The sequence below is a fragment of the Dendropsophus ebraccatus genome, chromosome 2 (genome assembly GCF_027789765.1).
Source record: "Dendropsophus ebraccatus isolate aDenEbr1 chromosome 2, aDenEbr1.pat, whole genome shotgun sequence".
Lineage (NCBI taxonomy): Eukaryota > Metazoa > Chordata > Amphibia > Anura > Hylidae > Dendropsophus > Dendropsophus ebraccatus.
The window spans coordinates 69,497,930-69,519,743 of NC_091455.1; the positions used below are offsets into that span (position 1 = coordinate 69,497,930).

At 46.1% G+C, this 21,814-nt stretch overlaps 1 protein-coding gene across 1 annotated transcript in view; it reads left to right on the forward strand.

Moving 5' to 3' along the window:
* SMCHD1 (structural maintenance of chromosomes flexible hinge domain containing 1) overlaps positions 1-21,814 on the forward strand; it is a 164,461-nt gene that overhangs the window by 136,647 nt on the left and 6,000 nt on the right. The window contains exons 44-46 of the mRNA XM_069957726.1: positions 10,462-10,532; positions 11,950-12,121; positions 13,387-13,545. Of these exons, the coding sequence (XP_069813827.1) occupies positions 10,462-10,532; positions 11,950-12,121; positions 13,387-13,545 (402 nt within the window). The remainder of the gene's footprint in view (positions 1-10,461; positions 10,533-11,949; positions 12,122-13,386; positions 13,546-21,814) is intronic.

A 21,814-nucleotide genomic window follows, 5' to 3' on the forward strand; every position in this document is an offset into this window, starting at 1 on the left:
TGAACTACTGCTCCCATCATCTGCTCATAGTATGATCAGGTGATGGGAGCAGTAGCTGGGTTATGGCTATCACTTGGCTGCCGTCGGGCGCAGGTGGGAGACGCTCATCACACAGGAGCGCTCCCTCCTCCTCCTTCCGTGATCCGGGGAACCTTCCCCCTATCCCAGGGCTGACTCCCCGCCTGGCCGCCGCTCTCCCCCCACACATACCGTCTCCCGATGCATCCTGGTGTCCGCACTGACCGTCCTCTCCCACACGTGCTGGCCAGGATGCATCGGGAGCCGGTATGTGTGGGAGGAGAGCGGCGGCCAGGCGGGGAGTCAGCCCTGGGATAGTGGGGAGGTTCCCTGGATCCCGGAAGGAGGAAGGGGGGGAAGAGCGCTCCTGTGTGATGAGCGGCTCCCCCCTGCGCCCGGTGGCATCAGCGGCGGCAGGCAAGTGATAGCCATAACCCAGCTACTGCTCCCATCACCTGCTCATACTATGAGCAGATGATGGGAACAGTAGTTCAGTGTATATATTCTGGATCGGTGGGATTGCGGCGGATCGGCGGGCTTACTGTGATATCCTAATGTACTGATTGAATACATTTATGCAATACTTTGGGGAGCAAGGACACTTGCTCCCCAAAGTATTCCATAGATGTATACATTCAATAAAGCACTGTACACTACATTACATTACTTTACATAGAAATCCATAGAAACAATAAAGTCCCATAGACTTCTACAGTGTCCCTGCTGGACACTCCATAGGAATTACACCTTTCGTCGTGACGTTACTGTTTCTGAGAGAATTCTAACACTTCCTGATCTGCTAAATTAAGGGAAATAGCCCTATATGTGCATTTCCCATAATTAATGTACATTAGAAATTTATATAACTTTCCATAAGTAATAACATATCAAAAATTATTTTGGCCGGACTTCTCCTTTTAAGGGGTTGGTAAAAAAAAAAAAAAAAAAAAAAAAGTTTTTTGTTTCTTCACAAAAAAATAGATAAATAAAAAGCAATCACCAAGTGTTACATGTGCTCTTTCATGTCTGAAGCTTGTGTGCGAGACCTGTATAGCACTGTAGGGCCACATATGGTATATACTGTATATAAAAAAAAAAAAGTGCTGAATCAGGAAAAGTAAACATTGAGCTGCATTTCTCTAGCAACACAAACTGTGTTAAAGGACACCTGTCACCCCCCGTGCCGGGGTGACAGGCTCCCGACCCCCTGTTAGACCCCCATATACTTATGTGATCCCGCCGGGTCCCGCTTCCTGAGCCGGCCGGGTCCCGGAGATATCAGCTCCCGAAGCCCGGCGCGCGCGCTGACAGCAGAGTCAGACGCTCATAAAGAATGAATGGGGAGTCCGATGCTCCGTCTTTCTCTATGGGCATCGGACTCATCTCTCAGCGCGCGCGCCGGGCTTCGGGAGATGATATCTCCGGGACCCGGCCGGCTCAGGAAGCGGGACCCGGCGGGATCACGTAAGTATAGGGGGATCTAACAGGGGGTCGGGAGCCTGTCACCCCGGCACGGGGGGTGACGGGTCCTCATTAAGGAAAACATTTAACCCTTTCAAGACCGAGCTCTTTGATGCACAAAAGTCCGGGTCAAATTAATGCAATGTTCCTCCCCGCCTTCTAAGTGCCATAGCGCTTTTATTTTTCCACCTACAGGGCTGGTTGTCATTTTTTGCGCCATGATCTCTAGTTTTTATTAATTTCATATTGGTGAAACCGAAAAATTTTGATTGTTTTTTACAAATTTTTTTTGTGATATATAATTTCATAAAATCAGCAATCCTGGTGCGTTTTTTCTCTCAGTTTATGCTGTTCACCGTGCGGGAACAATAATGTTATATTTTAATAGATCGGATAATTCTGCATGCTACAATATGTAATATGTTTGTTTATTTATATTTTTATTTTTATAATGGGTAAGGGGGTCTTTTAAACTTTTATGGGGTGGGGGGGTTATAAGTTTTTTTTTTTTTTTAATACTTGTATAAAAGTGCGTTCACACGTACCGACTCGCAGTGGAAATCTCGCTGCGAGTTTTGCAGGGAGATCCGCTATGAGTTAATTTCCTGCCAGGTCCTGTGCACATATACTGGCAGCGGTCTAAAAGACTTAACACCTTCTGCTGCCATTCGGCTCCCCCACTCTCTGTATACATTACCTCTCTCCTGCACGGGTCCCGGCGCCCTGCTCTGCCGCCCATCCAATCAGTGTGTTCCCCAGCCTCAGCCACTGATTGGCTATAACATTATAACATTATTATACTGATGTCTCCCCCTGTGCCAGTCACTGCACTGGTTACCTATTAAATACAGAATACAGTTCAACTCCTCATCCTCACCCATAAAGCTCTCCACAACTCTGCCCCTCCATACATCTCCTCCCTCATCTCCACCTACCATCCTACCCGTGCTCTGCGTTCTGCTAATGACCTTACACTAACCTCTTCCACAATCAGAACCTCTCACTCCCGCCTCCAAGACTTCTCTCGTGCTGCACCAGTTCTCTGGAACTCCCTACCCAAAGACCTCAGACTTATTTCTAACACCCCCAGTTTCAAGCGTGCCCTGAAGACTCATCTCTTCAGGCATGCTTATAACATTTCGTAATCTCGTCTCCCTCTCTGCTATCCCTTCTGCATCCTCTCTATAACCTCTTTGGTGCCATCTACTTTGTACTTGCTACCTTAGCTCAGAAACTGGCTTGTGACTTTCTCGCCTAATTACCTATAGGCACTTTGAGATTCTATGTACAATGACTGCAACATCGACAAATGAAGCAATTGTTGCCTCTTGTGTCACCTCCAGTCATCCTAGTCTGTACGCTCTCGAGAGTAGGTCTCTAATTCTGTATTTTTAATTTTATCTTAATTTATTCATTGTATAATTTAAATATAACCTGTATTGTATTTATATATTTAAACAAGCGCTGCGGAATCTGTTGGCGCTTAAGGGAGTGGCTGCATTACATACTCGCAGCGGTCTGACAGAGCGATGCGAGTATGTGTGCACAGGACCTGCCAGGAAATTAACTTGTAGAGGATCTCGCTGCAATGATCACTGTAAAAAATGCAATCATTAGATTGCATATACTGATCTATGCTATGCCATAGCATAGCATAGATCAGTGTTATCAGCCATCTATGTATAAAGTCTGCCTGAGAGCAGACTCTTTACATGGATTGACGAACCAACAGGACGGAGGTTAGGAGCTTACCCCTGCCTGTCGACACATGCGATCGGGACCCCCGCAGCACGGCTGCAGGGGTCCCCATCACTCAGTGACAGTGCTTGATCTGTCACTGAGCACCTTAAACGTTTAAGGGGTTAATGAGTCAGCTGTGGGATCGCAGCTGACTCACATTACCTCCAGCCCAGGACTCAGTGATGTGAGCGCGATCGCTCTCCCTGCAGCGCTCCCGCTCACATCAATAACCCTGTCAGTCAGGAACGTATATATACATTCCTACTGCACGAGGTATGTGCAGTAGGAACGTATATATACAGATTGCTGACGTGAAGGGGTTAAAATTGAATATCATTAAAAAAAATAACATTTTTAAATTCAGCTTCCAGTTTTGTTAACTTCTGTATACACCTTAACCCCTTCGTGCTGCAGCTAGTTTGGGCCTTAATGACCAGGCTAATTTTTCAAAATCTGACCTGTCTCACTTTATGCTCTTATAGCTCAGTGATGCTTTAACGTATGCTAGCGATTCTGAGACAGTTTTTTCGTCACATATGGCACTTTATGTTAGTGGCAAAATTTGGTCGCTACTTTGTGTGTTTTTTGTGAAAAACATCAAAATATGATGAAAAATTTAAAAAATTAGCATTTTATGAACTTTGAAATTCTCTGCTTCTAAAAAAAGAACGTTGTAGCACATAAATTAGTTATTAAGTCACATTACTAATATGTCTTCTTTATTCTGGCATAATTTGGTAAACATATTTTACTTTTTTAGGGTGTTATGGGGCTTAGAAATTTATCAGCAAATTATCACATTTTCGTGAAAGTTTCCAAAACGTTTTTTAGGGACCAGTTCTTTTTTTTAAATGAATTTAGAATCTGGTATCCTGAAAACCCCCATAAGTGACCCCATTTTGGAAACTACACACCTTAAAGAATTAATCTAGGGGTATAATGAGCATTTTAACCCTACAGGGGCTGGAGGAAAGTATTCACAATTAGGCAGTAAAAAAATGGAAAATTAAAATTTTCCAATAATATATACGTTTAGATTAAAGTTTCTCATTTTCAAAAGGAACATGAGAGAAAATGCACTCCAAAATTTGTAACGCAGGTTCTCCTGAGTACAACAGTACCCCATATGTGGGCGTTAACCACTGTATGGACACAGTATGGAAGGGAGCGCAAATTAGCTTTTCCAATGCAGATTTTGCTGAAGAAGTTTCTGAGCGCCAGGTGCGTTTGCAGTGCCCCTGTAGTGTCAGCAGAGAGGAAACCCCCCATAAGTCACCCCATTTTGGAAAGTGCACTCCTCAAAGAATTCATCTTGGTGTGTGGTGACCATTTTGACCCCACAGGTATTACAGGAAAGTATTCAAAAGAAGACAGTAAAAATGAAAAACTCGAATTCTTACAATAATATGTTCGTTTATTTTGAAATTTCTCAATTTCACGAGGAACAAGAGGAAAAAAGTACGCCAAAATTTGTAACGCAGGTTCTCCTGAGTACAATGGTACCCCATATGTGGGTGTAAACCACTGTATGGGCACACAGGAGGGCTCAGAAGGGAAGGAGCGCCAATTAGCTTTTTCAATGCAGATTTTGCTGCAGAAGTTTCCGAGCGCCAGGTGCGTTTGCAGTGCCCCTGTAGTGCCATCAGAGTAAAATCTCGCCATAAGTCACCCCATTTTGGAAAGTGCACTCCTCAAAGAATTCATCTTGGTGTGTGGTGACCATTTTGACCCCACAGGTATTACAGGAAAGTATTCAAAAGAAGACAGTAAAAATGAAAAACTCGAATTGTTACAATAATATGTTCGTTTAGTTTGAAATTTCTCAATTTCACGAGGAACAAGAGGAAAAAAGTACGCCAAAATTTGTAACGCAGGTTCTCCTGAGTACAATGGTACCCCATATGTGGGTGTAAACCACTGTATGGGCACACAGGAGGGCTCAGAAGGGAAGGAGCGCCAATTGGCTTTTTCAATGCAGATTTTGCTGCAGAAGTTTCCGAGCGCCAGGTGCGTTTGCAGTGCCCCTGTAGTGCCATCAGAGTAAAATCTCGCCATAAGTTACCCCATTTTGGAAAGTGCACCCCTCAAAGAATTCATCTTGGTGTGTGGTGACCATTTTGACCCCACAGGTATTACAGGAAAGTATTCAAAAGAAGACAGTAAAAATGAAAAACTTGAATTTTTCCAATAATATGTTCCTTTAGTTTGAAATTTCTCAATTTCACGAGGAACAGGAGAGAAATGTCACCCCAATATATGTAACGCAGGTTTTCCTGAGTAGAACGGTACCCCATATTTGGGCATAAACCACTGCATGGGCACACAGCCGGGCTCAGAAGGGAAGGAGCGCCAATTAGCATTTTCAATGCAGATTTTGCTGCAGAAGTTTCTGAGCGCCAGGTGCGTTTGCAGTGCCCCTGTAGTGTCCGCAGAGTAAAATCTCCCAATAAGTCACTCCATTTTGGAAAGTACAGAGGAAAGTATTCAAAAGTAGACAGTAAAAATGAAAAACTCGAATTTTTCCAATAATATGTTCCTTTAGTTTGAAATTTCCCTGTAGTGTCAGCAGAATAGATTCCCCCCAAAAGTCACCCCATTTTGGAAAGTGCACCTCTCAAAGAATTCATCTTGGGGTGTGGTGACCATTTTTACCCCACAGGTATTAGAGGAAAGTATTCAAAATTGGCCAGTAAAAATAAAAAACTCGAATTTTTCCAATAATATGTTGGTTTAGTTTGAAATTTCTCAATTTGACGAGGAACAGAAGAGAAAACGTACCCCAAAATCTAACGCAGGTTCTTCTGAGTAAAACGGTACCTCATATGTGGGCATAAACCACTGTATGGGCACACAGCAGGGCTCAGAAGGGAAGGAGCGCCAATTTACTGGAACAAAACCACAGCTAGTAATGGTTATTAGAATAGCGCAGTTACTAAAATAAAATAAAAAAAAATGAGATTACAGGTAATGTGGGGTGGTTACGGACAGTCTGGGGTGGTTATGGGCAACCTGAGGTAGTTACAGGTAATCTGGGGTGGTTACGGACAACATGGGGTGGTCACGGGCAACCAGCTGTGGTTACAGCAACCTGGGGTGGTTACAGGCAACCTGCAGTGCTTACAGACAACCTGGGGTGGTTACAGGCAACGTGTGGTGGTTATGGGCAACGTGTGGTGGTTACGGGCAACCTGCAGTGCTTACAGACAATCTGGGGTGGTTACGCATAAACTGAAGTGCTTATAGGTAATCTGGGGTGGGTACCTGTAATCTGGCATGGTTACCGCAATCTGGAGGGGGTCATTGGCAATTTGGGGTGGTCAGAGGCAACCTGCGGTGGTCAGAGGCGACGTGCGGTGGTCACGGGCAACCTGCTGTGGTTACAGGCAACGTGGGGTGGTTACAGGCAACGTGGGCTGGTTACGGGCAACGTGGGCTGGTTACGGGCAACCTGCTGTGCTTACAGACAATCTGGGGTGGTTACGGCCAACGTGGGGTGGTTATGGGCAACCTGCAGTGCTTACAGACAATCTGGGGTGGATACGGGCAACGTGGGGTGGTTACGGGCAACCTGCAGTGCTTACAGACAATCTGGGGTGGTTACGGGCAACGTGGGGTGGTTACGGATAAACTGAAGTTCTTATAGGCAATCTGGGGTGGGTACCTGTAATCTGGCATGGGCACCGCAATCTGGAGGGGGTCATTGGCAATTTGGGGTGGTTAGAGGCGACGTGTGGTGGTCAGAGGCGACGTGGCGTGGTCAGAGGCAAGGTGCAGTGGTCAGAGGCATCGTGGCGTGGTCAGAGGCAACATGCGGTAGTTACGTGCAATCTGGGGGGTTACATGTAATCTGGCGTGATTACGGGGAACCTGGAGGGGTTATGTGCAACCTGGAAGGGTTACAGACAATCTGGGATTGTTACTGATAAACTGAAGTGCTTATAGGTAATCTGGGGTGGGTACATGTAATTTGGGGTGGTTACGGGCAATCTGGAGGGGGTCACTGGCAATGTGCGGTGGTTACGGGCAATGTGCGGTGGTTACGGGCAATGTGCGGTGGTTACGGGCAATGTGCGGTGGTTACGGGCAATGTGCGGTGGTTACGGGCAATGTGCGGTGGTTACGGGCAATGTGCGGTTGTTATGGGCAACGTGCAGTGGTTACGGGTAATCTGGGGGGGGTTAGGGGTAATTTGGGAGTAAACTGCAATTATTACTATAATAAAAAGTGTGTGTTTTATTTTTTTGTATGTTTGTCACTGTTTGTACTTTACACATTCATTTTCACTATATTACTATGATTACTGTGATATTTTCTATCACAGTAATCATAGTTCAGTGACAGAGACCAAATTGGTCACTGTCACTTTAAATTTTCAGAGTTGGCTGGTTGTGGAGCGCATGCGCACTTCACAACCAGCCAGGACGCCGAAGAGGAAGGAGCTCCAGGATCAGGTAATGTATAAGGGGTAGGGGGGGGGGGGGGGGGTTGACTGGGGGACGGGGGTGACAGGGGGGGTGGGCGACGACTTGGGGGGTGGGGGGACATCACTTTTTATCCCCTGTTACCAATCATTCATGGTGACAGGGGATAAAAAGTGCCGGGATGCACGTGGCACAAGCGATCAGCGGTATATCGGTCCCCGATCACTGCCCCATGCTCTCCGCTACCTCCGGTGGCGGAGAGCATGGGGTTTTCATTCATTTTAACTTTTCCATCGCTGTGAACAGACATTAGTCTTACTTACGCCCTGCGGTCGCCTCGGGGAGTTCAGAGCGGGGCGGCGTGACGACCCCGCTCTGAACCGCCACGGTCCCGGGTGCCGCATGTAGCCCGGGACTGCAGCTATTCACGGGCACGGTCCGGTCGCCGTGCCCACTAATTAAGGATTCAGATGCAGCTGTCAAAGTTGACAGCTGCATCAGAATCCTTTATGCAGCCTCATCCCTGGTGTCTAGTGGGGTGGATCTCTCCTCTGGGACGTTGTCCCGGAAGAGCGATCCACAAATGCGGCTTGGTCCGGGGTCTGCGAGAGATCAGTGTGCTTATACTAAAAGTCCCCCAGCGGGGCTTCTTTTATAAGTGTAAAAGAAAAAAAAAAGTTTCATTATTAATAAAAAGCCCCCTCCCCTAATAAAAGTTTGAATCACCCCCCTTTTCCCATGTTATGAATAAAAATAAATAAGTCAATGAATAAACATGTTTGGTATCGCCGCGTACATAATCGCCCGAAGTATTAATTTATCACATTCCTGATCTCATACGGTAAACGGCGTAAGTGTAAAAAAAAGTGGAAAATTGCGCATTTTTGGTCGCATCAAATCCAGAAAAATCGATCAAAAAGTTGCATATGCGCAATCAAGGTACCGATAGAAAGAACACATCATGGTGCAAAAAATTACACCTCACACAGCCCCATAGACCAAAGGATAAAAATGCTATAGGCCTGGGAATGGAGCGATTTTAAGGAACATATATTTAACAATGGTTTGAATTTTTTACAAGCCATCAGATAAAAGAAAAGTTATACATGTTACATATCGTTGTAATTCAGGGGTGGGGAACCTTTTCCATGTCGAGGGCCGGTCGGGCATTAATAAAATCATTAGAGGGCCGCATACTGTGCACGGCAGTTAGTAGCGTGGGTTTGCAGCACATGGGGCAAGGCAAAGTATTGTTCCCCCAGTGCCCCTGCTATTTTAGTTAACCCCCAGTGATGCCCCTTGTAGTCTAGTTAACCCCCAAGTCATGTCCCTGGTAGCCTAGTTAACCCCCCCAGTGATGCCTCTGGTAGCCTAGTTAACCCTCATCAGTCATGTCCCTGGTAGCCTAGTTATCACCCCCATCAGGCATGTCCCTGGTAGCCTAGTTATCACCCCCATCAGGCATGTCCCTGGTAGCCTAGTTATCACCCCCATCAGGCATGTCTCTGGTAGCCTAGTTATCCCCCCCATCAGGCATGTCCCTGGTAGCCTAGTTATCACCCCCATCAGGCATGTCTCTGGTAGTCTAGTTATCACCCCCATCAGGCATGTCTCTGGTAGCCTAGTTATCACCCCCATCAGGCATTTCCCTGGTAGCCTAGTTATCACCCCCATCAGGCATGTCCCTGGTAGCCTAGTTATCACCCCCATCAGGCATGTCCCTGGTAGCCTAGTTATCACCCCCATCAGGCATGTCTCTGGTAGCCTAGTTATCACCCCCATCAGGCATGTCCCTGGTAGCCTAGTTATCCCCCCCATCAGGCATGTCCCTGGCAGCCTAGTTAACCCCAATCAGGCATGTCCCTGGTGGCCTAGTTAACCCCCCAAAAAAATAAACATCCCACTCACCTTTCCTCCGTTCCCACGCTGTCCAGGTCCTCTTCTGTCCCAGGTCCTCTGTGCTGGTCTTCACCTGCAGGCGGCGCGCGCTGAAATGACGTCATCGCGCGGCCCGCAGGAGACTGAAGACACGCGCCGCTCTGCTGGGGAAGAAGCCGGCACAGACAGCATCCTCCTGTATCCGGCAGCTGTCACAGACACCGGAGGATGCTGTGTATGCTGGCTTCTTCCTCCTCTAGAGCGGCGCGCATCACAGGGGAGCTGCGGGCCGCGGGCCGCATCGGGAGGTCTCAGGGGCCGGATGCGGCCCGTGGGCCGCGGGCCGGAGGTTCCCCACCCCTGTTGTAATTGAAATGACTTGAGGAACATGCATAACAAGTCAGTTTTACCCTACGGCGTAAAAACAAATACCCCCCAAATAAACAGAATGCTTTTTTTAACTTTTTTATTTCACCACACATTAAATTCTTTTCTGGTTTTGCAGTGTACGTTATGCAAAAATTCAGCATGACATTGCAAAGTACAATTAGTGGCGCAAAAAATAAGGGCTCGTGGGTTTCTAGGTGAAAAAATTCAACTGCTATGGAGGGAAAAAACGGAAGTGCAAAAATCGAAATTGGCCTGGTTCTTAAGGGGTTAAATACAAAAACTTTGGTCTTTCTTTGCGATCACCTGACCGCATATCTGAATGTTTTCCGTACTTACTACTTTTAACTGGCTGTAAGTATCGTTTGTCTTGGTAAATACAGACGACAGTGGCTTCTGGCCTGTTCAAATGGAGTGAGCATAGAGTCAGTGTGCTACCAGGCAACAAAAGGGGATGGAGTGCTTCTTTAAGTTCAAATTGGCCCTAAAGTTGTTAATATGATAAAGTTACAGATTTGGCCATGTGTTTTTGATTCTATTTTTTTTTTTTCTTTAGTTTTCGGCATGCTTTTAGGAGATGCAATAATTTTAGATAATCTTGCTGCAGCCAACAACTACAGAAAACAGGTAATGTACCAACTTTTTTTGCACTGTTACTGTGGGCTTAAAGGGGTATTCCCCCCAAAATTATTTTTGCATTAATACGCTGCCCACCCGTAGCTTTCCATCTTTCCAATATAAAGTTATTATGGATTCTGCACAGTTTTGCTGTTATCCAGCTGCATTCACCTCCATGGATTGCATAGAATCATCAGACCTCAGTCCACACCGACACTCTCCCTGCTCTTGGCCCCCACCCTCCGTGTCGGCATCACGTGTCCTCAGTCCCAGCACAGTGAAGTGACTGAGAACACTGATGGGGTGGCTGCTGTTAGAGAGGGAGACAGCGATCAGCGCAGCTAACTAACAGCAGCCACCTGCTCACCCCCAGCCCAGAGCTCACCCCCGTGTCCAGAGCCTCCCGGCAGCACTCGCCCACAGCACACAGCCCACCGCCCCCTAGCTCCGCCCCCTGCGATCGCCCGCGACTATCTCCGCCCCCGCGATCACCCGCGGCAAGCTCCCGCCTCCCCCGCCCCGCGGCAAGCTCCGCCCCTCGCAATTGCCTGCATCACAGCCAACTCAGCTCTGCTACATCGGCATCCCCAACTCAGCTCTGCTGCATCGGCGTCCCCGCCAACTCAGCTCTGCTACACCGGCGTCCCCGCCAACTCAGCTCTGCTACACCGGCGTCCCCGCCAACTCAGCTCTGCTACACCGGCGTCCCCACCAACTCAGCTCTGCTACACCGGCGTCCCCGCCAACTCAGCTCTGCTACACCGGCGTCCCCGCCAACTCAGCTTTGCTACATCGGCGTCCCCGCCAACTCAGCTCTGCTACACCGGCGTCCCCGCCAACTCAGCTCTGCTACACCGGCGTCCCCGCCAACTCAGCTTTGCTACACCGGCGTCCCCAACTCAGCTCTGCTACAGCGGCATCCCCAACTCAGCTCTGCTACACCGGCGTCCCCAACTCAGCTCTGCTACACCGGCGTCCCCGCCAACTCAGCTCTGCTACACCGGCGTCCCCGCCAACTCAGCTCTGCTACACCGGCGTCCCCGCCAACTCAGCTTTGCTACATCGGCGTCCCCGCCAACTCAGCTCTGCTACACCGGCGTCCCCGCCAACTCAGCTCTGCTACACCGGCGTCCCCAACTCAGCTCTGCTACACCGGCGTCCCCGCCAACTCAGCTCTGCTACACCGGCGTCCCTGCCAACTCAGCTCTGCTACACCAGCGTCCTATTAGGTATTATACAGTACTAAATTCTTGATAGGCAAGAAGAAGGAACACACAGAAAGGGTAACAATTAGGAATCAATCGCCTGACCTCCAAGTTTGCTGACTTTTTTTTGTTGCCATAATAGATATTGTCCTGTGCAGAGAATATTGGGGCAGTTTACATTGTTTATATTTAATATATTTTATGTTCAATTCTCCATTTAGCTTGTTAAGTTCTCACATTGCCCAACGCTGCTGACTAGAGGTGGTGACAGAATCCGTAGTAATGGAAAGTTTGGTGGATTGCAAAATAAAGCCCCCTCTCTGGCCCAGCTTAGAGGAATGGTGTTTGGAGCTCCAGTGCCCAAAGAATATGACAATATTTCTGCTGAAATAGGTTTGTTTTAAAAAAAAAAATTAAATGTGCATCTTTATGAACAATTTGTATTGGAGTATTTTCACCTTTCCTATTTCAGACACATCTGCCATTGTCATATGAATGAAATATTGTGTAACTTAGTGTCCAAATAAGAATAGTGAATGTGGTTTACTCCGCAGGAAATATCTCTCTCATATGGAGTACTGGACCTGTGTGCTTTTGTGATCTGTAGTGTTAAGACTTTAGTCATACAAACGTATGTTTTGCACATTTTTGCTCTCCATATTACAGGGGCCACCCTGGTTTTTCCCTATTTAGGTCCCAAATCTCGCAACAGAGTGAGGACCTGAGGGACTACGTATCAGGGTGGTTTGGTGCTCTCCCCACTAGGAGGCACCCCTTGGCAATGGGCTTCCTTCTCTGGAGAGAGGGATATCTGGCTATTCCCGTGTTTTGAGACTCGTAACTGAGGCTCCACGGACCCCTTCTTTGCATATTCAAATTTTGTAGGGGGCAATCAGTGGAGACTCGTAAATGAGTACTCTATTAATTTTTTTTTTTTTTGCTGTTCTCCCTGAGTTCAGTGATTGTTGTGTTTTGTTGTTTCTCCATATTACTGACTGTGAGTTTGATCATCAGACGCAGTCAGTCCAAGATTTTCCTCCATAATGCAGACTGCAAAAAGCGCATGAACTGTGTTTATAGGAGGTCAGTTTCCGATTATCACAGTTTTTGCTGTATGTAGATTTTATAGATGCCGTTTCTTAAGGGTCTTTTACACAGGTTTATCAACGGTTATCAGCAAAGGGAGTTGCTAGAAACGCTCCTTCGACTGATGATCTGCCTGTATAAAAGTGTGGAGAAGCGTACTTGAGGAGCATGAAAACGCCTGCTTGAAGGTTGGAATTTTCATCTCTAACAAAAACATAGAGGTCCGATAAAGTTATAATATTATCTGAATTATTACAGAATTTTGGAGAAGTATAAAGAAAAGAAAGATATAATAAAATGTAGCTTTAAAGTGTGCCTGTAATTTGGAAACCTTTTGACAAGTCTTAGAGACATGTCAAAAGTTTGAGTGATCAGACCTGTTCCGATCATAAGAACAAGCAGGGAGAGGACAGCACTGCAGAATTGAGAAATGTATGTAGCTACAGAATAGCTCTTGTTTGCTTAAAAACAATTGCTGGTACTTTTGTTACAGTAAAAATGAGCTGTTCGGTGCCTAGTGGAATAAACCTTTCTGCAGTATATTCTAATGCATTTTTTCTTTTGCAATCAAGAGCTCTTACAGAATTATCGGGAAGCAGTAACAAGGTCCCAGAAAGTAAGTGAAGACCTTATGAGGCAAATGAAATCTTTGGAATCACCAGATATGCAGAAGAAGAAAAAAGAATATGAGGAACAAGAAAAGTCTCTGCTAGAAATTGAGAAAGAACTTGGTGAGCACTCTGTTATTTATCCTATTTGAGAGTTACTGATTAAATAATTAACTCTTTTACCTATGGAAAGACTGGCAATGTCTGTGGCATTGTATCTGTTTAATGTGTTTTCAAGTTATGGTGGCCCAGGATAGACAAGTGTTTGAGGAAAATACTGTAACCTGAGGTCATTGCAACTTGACTGCCAGGGCATATTAGGAAATGGGTAGGTTCATTGATTAGTAAATTTTGCTGTGTTCATTATAACCTATAAGGGGGGAAGGGGCCAATGGGGATGAGCAAGTAGGAAGAGGAGAGAAACAGCCCTGCTGTTTGGAAACTGTCTGGGCACATAAAATGCTAGATTCAGAGGTCAGAAAAGTCACAGATAGTCTGGGATCTTGGTGAGATAACATTTCACGATGTTGTGTTGTTCAGGGCTGCCTTTTCTCCTCTCTGTGCTCACTTGCCCCTCTCCCTCCATAGACCATAATGGACACAGGAAGTGTCTTCACTTTGCTTGGGGGGGTGGGGTGGAAAACTTCTTTTGTTTTGAGTACAGAAAGATTCTCTTTTGCCTAACAAAACCTATTACAGAATTTCTTAACCCCTTAAGGACAGAGCCTGAAATGGCCTTAATGACTGGGCCAATTGTCACTTTTGCGTGTTCGTTTTTTCCTCCTCGCCTTCTAAGACCCATAACTCTTTTATTTTTCCACCTACAGGGCCATGTGAGGTCATGTTTTTTGTTTTTTTTTAGGAACGGGTGTACTTTGTAATGGCATCTTTTAATCTGCCATAAAATGAATGACGGAACCCCCAAAATATCATTTATTTTCAGCAATATGCATGTTTACTAGGGTTTCTAATGTTTTACTATTTTTATTAGCAGTAAAACCTTTTATTTTTGCAAATATGTATATTTAAAATGGCCCTATTGTGACTCTTATAGCGCTTTTATTTTTTCACCTACGGGGTCGTATGGGGCATCATTTTTGCGCCATGATCTCTAGTTTTTATTAGTAACATTTTGTTTCTAGATCACATGTATTGATTGCTTTTTATTAAATTTTTTTATACATAAAAAAAAAAAAAAAAAGCTAACTCTGCAGGTTTTTTACAAGTTTTTGGTTCTGCTGTTCACCGTGCAGGAACAATATTGTTTTATTTTAATCGGACAATTATGCACGCTACGGTATATTATATGTTAATTAACTTTATTTGTATGTGTTTTATGTATAAAATGGGAAGGGGGCGGTGATTTTCACTTTTATTGGGGGAGGGGCTTTGGGACATTTTTTTTAATTTTATTTATTTATTTTTTAACACTTTTATAGTCCCCTTAGGGGACTTTTACATTAATACATGCCATAGCATAGCAGAGATCAGTGTTATCTGTGATCTTCTGATAGAGCCTGCCTGTGGCAGACTCTTATCAGAAGATCAGACTGCACGGAGGTAGGCAGTATACCTCCGGCAGTCAGGCCGTACGATCGGGACCCACACAGACATGCCGCTTTATAGCGAGATACCCCGGTGGGGTGTACATTTACACCCGTTTGCCGCAAGGCACAGACTGCGTGCAATTTTGCTGATTTGTGCTTGTTTGCAGCCGTGACCAGCTAAAGATCGATGCATTTAAAAGGACTCTTAGTTAGCAGAAGCAAATGATTAATCACTAGATGGTGCTGTTAAAGAAAACTGGTCATTATAAATACCTCATACCGAGATCCCTTCATTATTCCTGATTTTGATTAAGATTGGTTATCTTTTTAGGATGAGTTGGGTGGAGATGTTATTTCAGAAGGAGAAGCTTAAAAACTGTTTCTTTTTAACCCCTTCACGTCAGCCATCTGTATATATACGTTCCTATTGCACATGCCCCGTGCAGTAGGAATGTACATATACGTTCCTGACTGACAGGGGCTTTGTGATGAGAACGGGATCGCTGCAGGGACAGCGATCCCGCTCTCATCTGTGTACAGCACCGGAGATAATGAGGATCAGCTGCGATTCCGCAGCTGACCCCCATTAACCCCTTAGTGACCGCCGAAACAGCGGTCACTAATGGGCCGGTGCCGCCGCTGTATTTCATCTCCCCCCACCGTGAATCCACGGTGGGGGGAGATGAAATAAGTAAAAATCAGACCCCAGATCAGCCCCTAGTGCCCCAGTCACTAACCCCCCCTCCCGCGGCGGCCATCGGATCCAAGATGGCCGCCGCGATCACTGTGAACAGACTAATGTCTGTTCACAGTGATCAAAAAAGAAAAATGAATGAAAGCCCCATGCTCTCCGCCACCGGAGGTAGCGGAGAGCATGGGGCAGTCATCGGGACCCCCCCTGTGGGGTCCCGGTACAAGCGATCAGCGGTATATACTATATACCGCTGATCGCTTGTGCCATGTGCCACCGGCAATTTTTATCCCCTGTCACCATGAATGATTGGTGACAGGGGATAAAAAGTGATGTCCCCCCACCCCCCAAGTCGCCCCCCACCCCCCCTGTCACCCCCGTCCCCCAGTCACCCCCCCCTTCCCCATATACTCACCTGCTCCTGGGGCTCCTTCCTCTTCCGTGTCCTGGCTGGTTATGAAGTGCGCATGCGCTTCACAACCAGCCAAGCTCTGAAAATTTAAAGTGACAGAGACCAATTTGGTCTCTGTCACTGAACTATGATTACTGTGATAGAAAATATCACAGTAATCATAGTAATACAGTGAAAATGAATGTATAAAGTACAAAAAGTGACAAACATACAAAAAAATAAAACACACACTTTTTATTATAGTAATAATTGCAGTTTACTCCCAAATTACCCCTAACCCCCCCCCCCCCCCCCCCCCCCAGATTACCCGTAACCACCGCAGGTTGCCCGTAACCACCGCAGGTTGCCCGTAACCACCGCAGGTTGCCCGTAACCACCGCAGGTTGCCCATAACCACCCCAGGTTGTCCGTAATCACGTCAGATTGTACGTAACCCCCCAGATTACCCGTAAACCACCGCACGTTGCCCATAACCACCGCACGTTGCCCGTAACCACCACACGTTGCCCGTAACCCCCTCCAGATTGTCCGTAATCACCCCAGATTGCCTGTAACCACCCCAAATTACATGTAACCACCACAGATTAGCTATAAGCACTTCACTCTATCCGTAACAATTCTAGATTGTCTGTAACCCCTCCAGGTTGCCCGTAACCACCGCAGGTTGGGCATAACCACCCCAGATTGCCCGTAATCATGCCAGATTACATGTAACCCCCCAGATTGCACGCAACCACCGCAGGTCGCCTCTGACCACCGCACGTCGCCTCTGACCACCGCACGTCGCCTCTGACCACCGCACGTCGCCTCTGACCACCGCACGTCGCCTCTGACCACCGCACGTCGCCTCTGACCACCGCACGTCGCCTCTGACCACCGCACGTCGCCTCTGACCACCGCACGTCGCCTCTGACCACCGCACGTCGCCTCTGACCACCGCACGTCGCCTCTGACCACCGCACGTCGCCTCTGACCACCGCACGTCGCCTCTGACCACCGCACGTCGCCTCTGACCACCGCACGTCGCCTCTGACCACCGCACGTCGCCTATGACCACCGCACGTCGCCTATGACCACCGCACGTCGCCTATGACCACCGCACCTTGCCTCTGAACACTGCACCTTGCCTCTAACCACCCCAAATTGCCAGTGACCCCCTCCAGATTGCCCGTAACCACGCAAGATTACAGGTACCCACCTCAGATTACCTATTAGCACTTCAGTTTATCCGTAACCACAGCAGGTTGCCTGTAACCACCCCAGATTGTCCGTAACCACCCCAGATTGTCCGTAACCACCCCAGATTGTCCGTAACCACCCCAGATTGTCCGTAACCACCCCAGATTGTCCGTAACCACCCCAGATTGTCCGTAACCACCCCAGATTGTCCGTAACCACCCCACGTTGCCCGTAACCACCCCACGTTGCCCGTAACCACCCTAGATTGTCTGTAACCACAGCAGGTTGCCCGTAACCACCCCAGGTTGCCGTAACCACAGCAGGTTGCCTGTGACCACCCCATGTTGACCGTATCCATCCCAGATTATCCGTAACCACCCCAGATTACCCGTAACCACCCCAGACTGCCCGTAACCACCTCAGACTGCTCGTAACCACCTCAGACTGCCCGTAACCACCTCAGACTGCCCGTAACCACCCCACATTACCTGTAATCTAATTTTTTTTATTGTATTTTAGTAACTGTGCTATTCTAATAACTGTTACTAGCTGCGGTTTTGCTCCAGCAAATTGGCGCTCCTTCCCTTCTGAGCCCTGCTGTGTGCCCATACAGTGGTTTATGCCCACATATGGGGTACCGTTGTACTCAGGAGAACCTGCGTTACAGATTTTGGGGTACATTTTTTCTCCTGTTCCTTGTGAAATTTAGAAATTTCAAACTAAACCAACATATTATTGGAAAAATTCAAGTTTTTCATTTTTACTGGCCAATTTTGAATACTTTCCTCTAATACCTGTGGGGCCAAAATGCTCATCCTACCCCAAGATGAATTCTTTGAGGGGTGTACTTTCCGAAATGGGGTGACTTTTGGGGGGATTCTATTCTGTAGACATTACAGGGGCACTGCAAACGCACCTGGTGCTCAGAAACTTCTTCAGAAAAATTTGCAGAGAAAATGCTAATTGGCGCTCCTTCCCTTCTGAGCCCGGCTGTGTGCCCATACAGTGGTTTATGCCCACATATGGGGTACCGTTCTACTCAGGAGACCCTGCGTTACAGATTTTGGGGTGAATTTTCTCTCCTGTTCCTCGAGAAATTGAGAAATTTCAAACTAAAGGAACATATTATTGGAAAAATTCAAGTTTTTCATTTTTACTGTCTACTTTTGAATACTTTCCTCTAATACCTGTGGGGTCAAAATGCTCACCACACCCCAAAATGAATTCTTTGAGGGGTGCACTTTCCAAAATGGGGTGACTTATGGCGAGATTTTACTCCGCTGGCACTACAGGGGCACTGCAAACGCACCTGGCGCTCAGAAACTTCTTCAGCAAAATCTGCATTGAAAAAGCTAATTGGCGCTCCTTCCCTTCTGAGCCCCGCTGTGTGCCCATGCAGTGGTTTATGCTCACATATGAGGTACCGTTGTACTCATGAGAACCTGCGTTACAAATTTTGGGGTACTTTTTTTTCTCTTGTTCCTCGTGAAATTGAAAAATTTCAAACTAAAGGAACATATTATTGGAAAAAATTTTAGTTTTTCATTTTTACTGTCTAATTTTGAATACTTTCCTCTAACACCTGTGGGGTCAAATTGCTCATCCTACCCCAAGATGAATTCTTTGAGGGGTGTACTTTCCAAAATGGGGTGACTTATGTTTTTTTTTCTCTCTGCTGACACTACAGGGGCACTGCAAATGCACCTGGCGCTCGGAAACTTCTTCAGCAAAATCTGCAATGGAAAAGCTAATTGGCGCTCCTTCCCTTCTGAGCCCCGCTGTGTGCCCATGCAGTGGTTTACGCCCACATATGGGGTACCGTAGTACTCAAGAGAACATATGTTATAAATTTTGGGGTGCTTTTTCTCTCATGTTCCTTTTGAAAATGAGAAACTTTAATCTAAATGTATATATTATTGGAAAATTTTCATTTTTCATTTTTTTACGGCCTAATGGTGAATACTTTCCTCCAGCCCCTGTAGGGTTAAAATGCTCATTATACCCCTAGATTAATTCTTTAAGGTGTCTAGTTTCCAAAATGGGGTCCCCTATGGGGGTTTCCAGTATACAAACCTCCTAAATCAACTTAAAATAAGGACTGGTCCCTAAAAAAATCAGTTTTGGAAACTTTCACGAAAATGTGGTAATTTGCTGATACATTTCTAACCCCGGTAACACCCTAAAAAAGTCAAATATGTTTATGAAATGAAGCCAGAATAAAGAGGACATATCGGTAATGTGACTTAGTAACTAATTTATGTAATACAACTTTCTTTTTTTAGAAGCAGAGAATTTCAAAGTTCATAAAATGCTAATTTTTTCAATTTTTCATGATATTTTGATGTTTTTCACAAAAAACACACAAAGTAGTGACCAAATTTTGCCACTAATATAAAGTGCCATATGTGACGAAAAAACAATCTCAGAATCGCTAGCATATGTTAAAGCATCACTGAGCTATAAGCGCATAAAGTGAGACAGGTCAGATTTTGAAAAATGAGCCTGGTCTTTTAGGTGCAAATAGGCTTGGTCTTGAAGGGGTTAATGTGGTTTCATATATTAAAACCCAAGCACACTCTGCATCATACTCCCTGTGTACACAGGAGATGTGCAACTGATAGCAATAAATTTAAATGGCCGCACAAACTATACAGGGATTGTGTCATGTGAAGGCACTGCAAACGAGCGCCTATCTTGCTGATTTTCGCTTTGAGTCTTTCTGAAGATAATCATCAGCAAAGGATTAATGACTAGATGGTGCTATTAAAGAGTATCGGTCATTGTAAATACTTTTTGTCATCAATCACTGCTGATACCTAATACGATGCAAAGAAACAGCCAGGGAAAGAGCGACTAGGCAGTGCGATCCACTTCCCGACCACTTTGCTAATTCTAACACTTTAGCCTAATATCGTCTATGAGCGGCCGGGCACTGGGTCACGCTGCTGCTGTCTTCACAGCTGTATCTTTATATCGCAGCGGGTCTCAACAGTGAGACCCACTGTGACCACAGTGAGACCAAAGTGTGATTACATATCAAAAGTTATTTATAATGACAGTGACTCTTGAAAAGTCACAGGATAATTGTAAGAGGCAGGAATGTAGCTATAGGAAGGGCATGCAGATGTAACAGTTGCATCTGGGCCCTGGTGCTCATAGGATCCTCTGCCACATATGAAGGCAGTACATGATAGGTGACGGACCCCATTATAAGCTTTTCACTGGGGCGCAAGAGCTTTAAAGTGACTTTGTATCCACCAACCCACCCCACTAAACCGCTAGTACCATCCGTTTGATGAGAGTAAATCCTTACCGGTTGTCTCTTTTAAATTCGCCTGTTGCCTTGGTTAGAGCAAAGAATGATCTTTGAAACCTGCAGCGCTGTGTCATACTGGCGTGGCCTAGAGTGCCCCAGGTCTGCGACGTTTCTCCTTTCTTCCTCCACACTCCTCTCATCATTAGGAATGCTCCCTGGCAGGATTTCTGTTTATCACCTGTCTAAACAGTGCACTTTTTACATAGCAAAACAGGTGCACTGTTTAGATGAGTGATGAATAAAAATCCTCCCTTGAGAGTGTTCCTAATGATGAGGAGGGTGGGGAGGGAGGAAGGAGAGGCATTGCAGACCTTGGGGCAAAGACACTGTAGGCCACGACAGTATGACACAGTGTTGCAAGTTTTAAAGATCATTCATTGCCCTAACCAAGGCACCAGGCGCATTTTAAAACTTAACCGCTAAGGATTTACTGTGTAAAGGCACCCTGTCCTGTTCTATTACACGCATAGAGAGCGAGCGGGGAAGGGGGGGGGGGGGTGCGCGGATTGCTGCCGGAGAGCTTGCCTGGGCAATCCTTAGATCGTCCGAGCGGGCCATTTTAGTCAGCGGTGGTCTGCTGCTACCGCTCTTGTGTGGTGTGCAGCACACCGTCGCTATCATTATTGTGATTTTTAAACTTGTTGAAAGACCATGATCGGCCGACATTGTGCATGTCGACTGATCGCGGTCTTAACTGGGCGATATTACATCAAATGATTATCGGCCACTAAGAGGCAAATGGCTGATTCATTTGATGCAGTAGGACCTTAACATTGTTTTCTGCCTAGGGAGAAGTTTCATCTATCGGTTGTAATGTTAAGTTATATCTAGCTTGTAAGGTAATTTTCCTTATTTTTATAAAAAAAAAACATTACTTAGCTTTTTGGTTAACACAGGTTTTCAAAATTTATTTACACAGAATACGAATCTGTGCAAAATAGGTTAATGTAGTAGAGAAGAACAAATATCTTCTTTACTGGTAACTTTAAGTCTGCCACAAATGATGGATAAACCTGCTGCGGTGTGACTGTAAGGGTACGTTGACACAGGGCGGTAATGGTGCTCCAGAGAGTCAGCAAACATATAATACATGGAATTCCAGTATTCACCCCCCTTAACTGGAAATCCTGAGAATCCACCATGCAGTAACAATTGTACCATAATGGATTATCACAAAAAGTATGTGTTGGTCCGCCAGCTTGCTGGAGCATCTGGTTTATACAGCTTTCTGTCATAAAACCCATTTA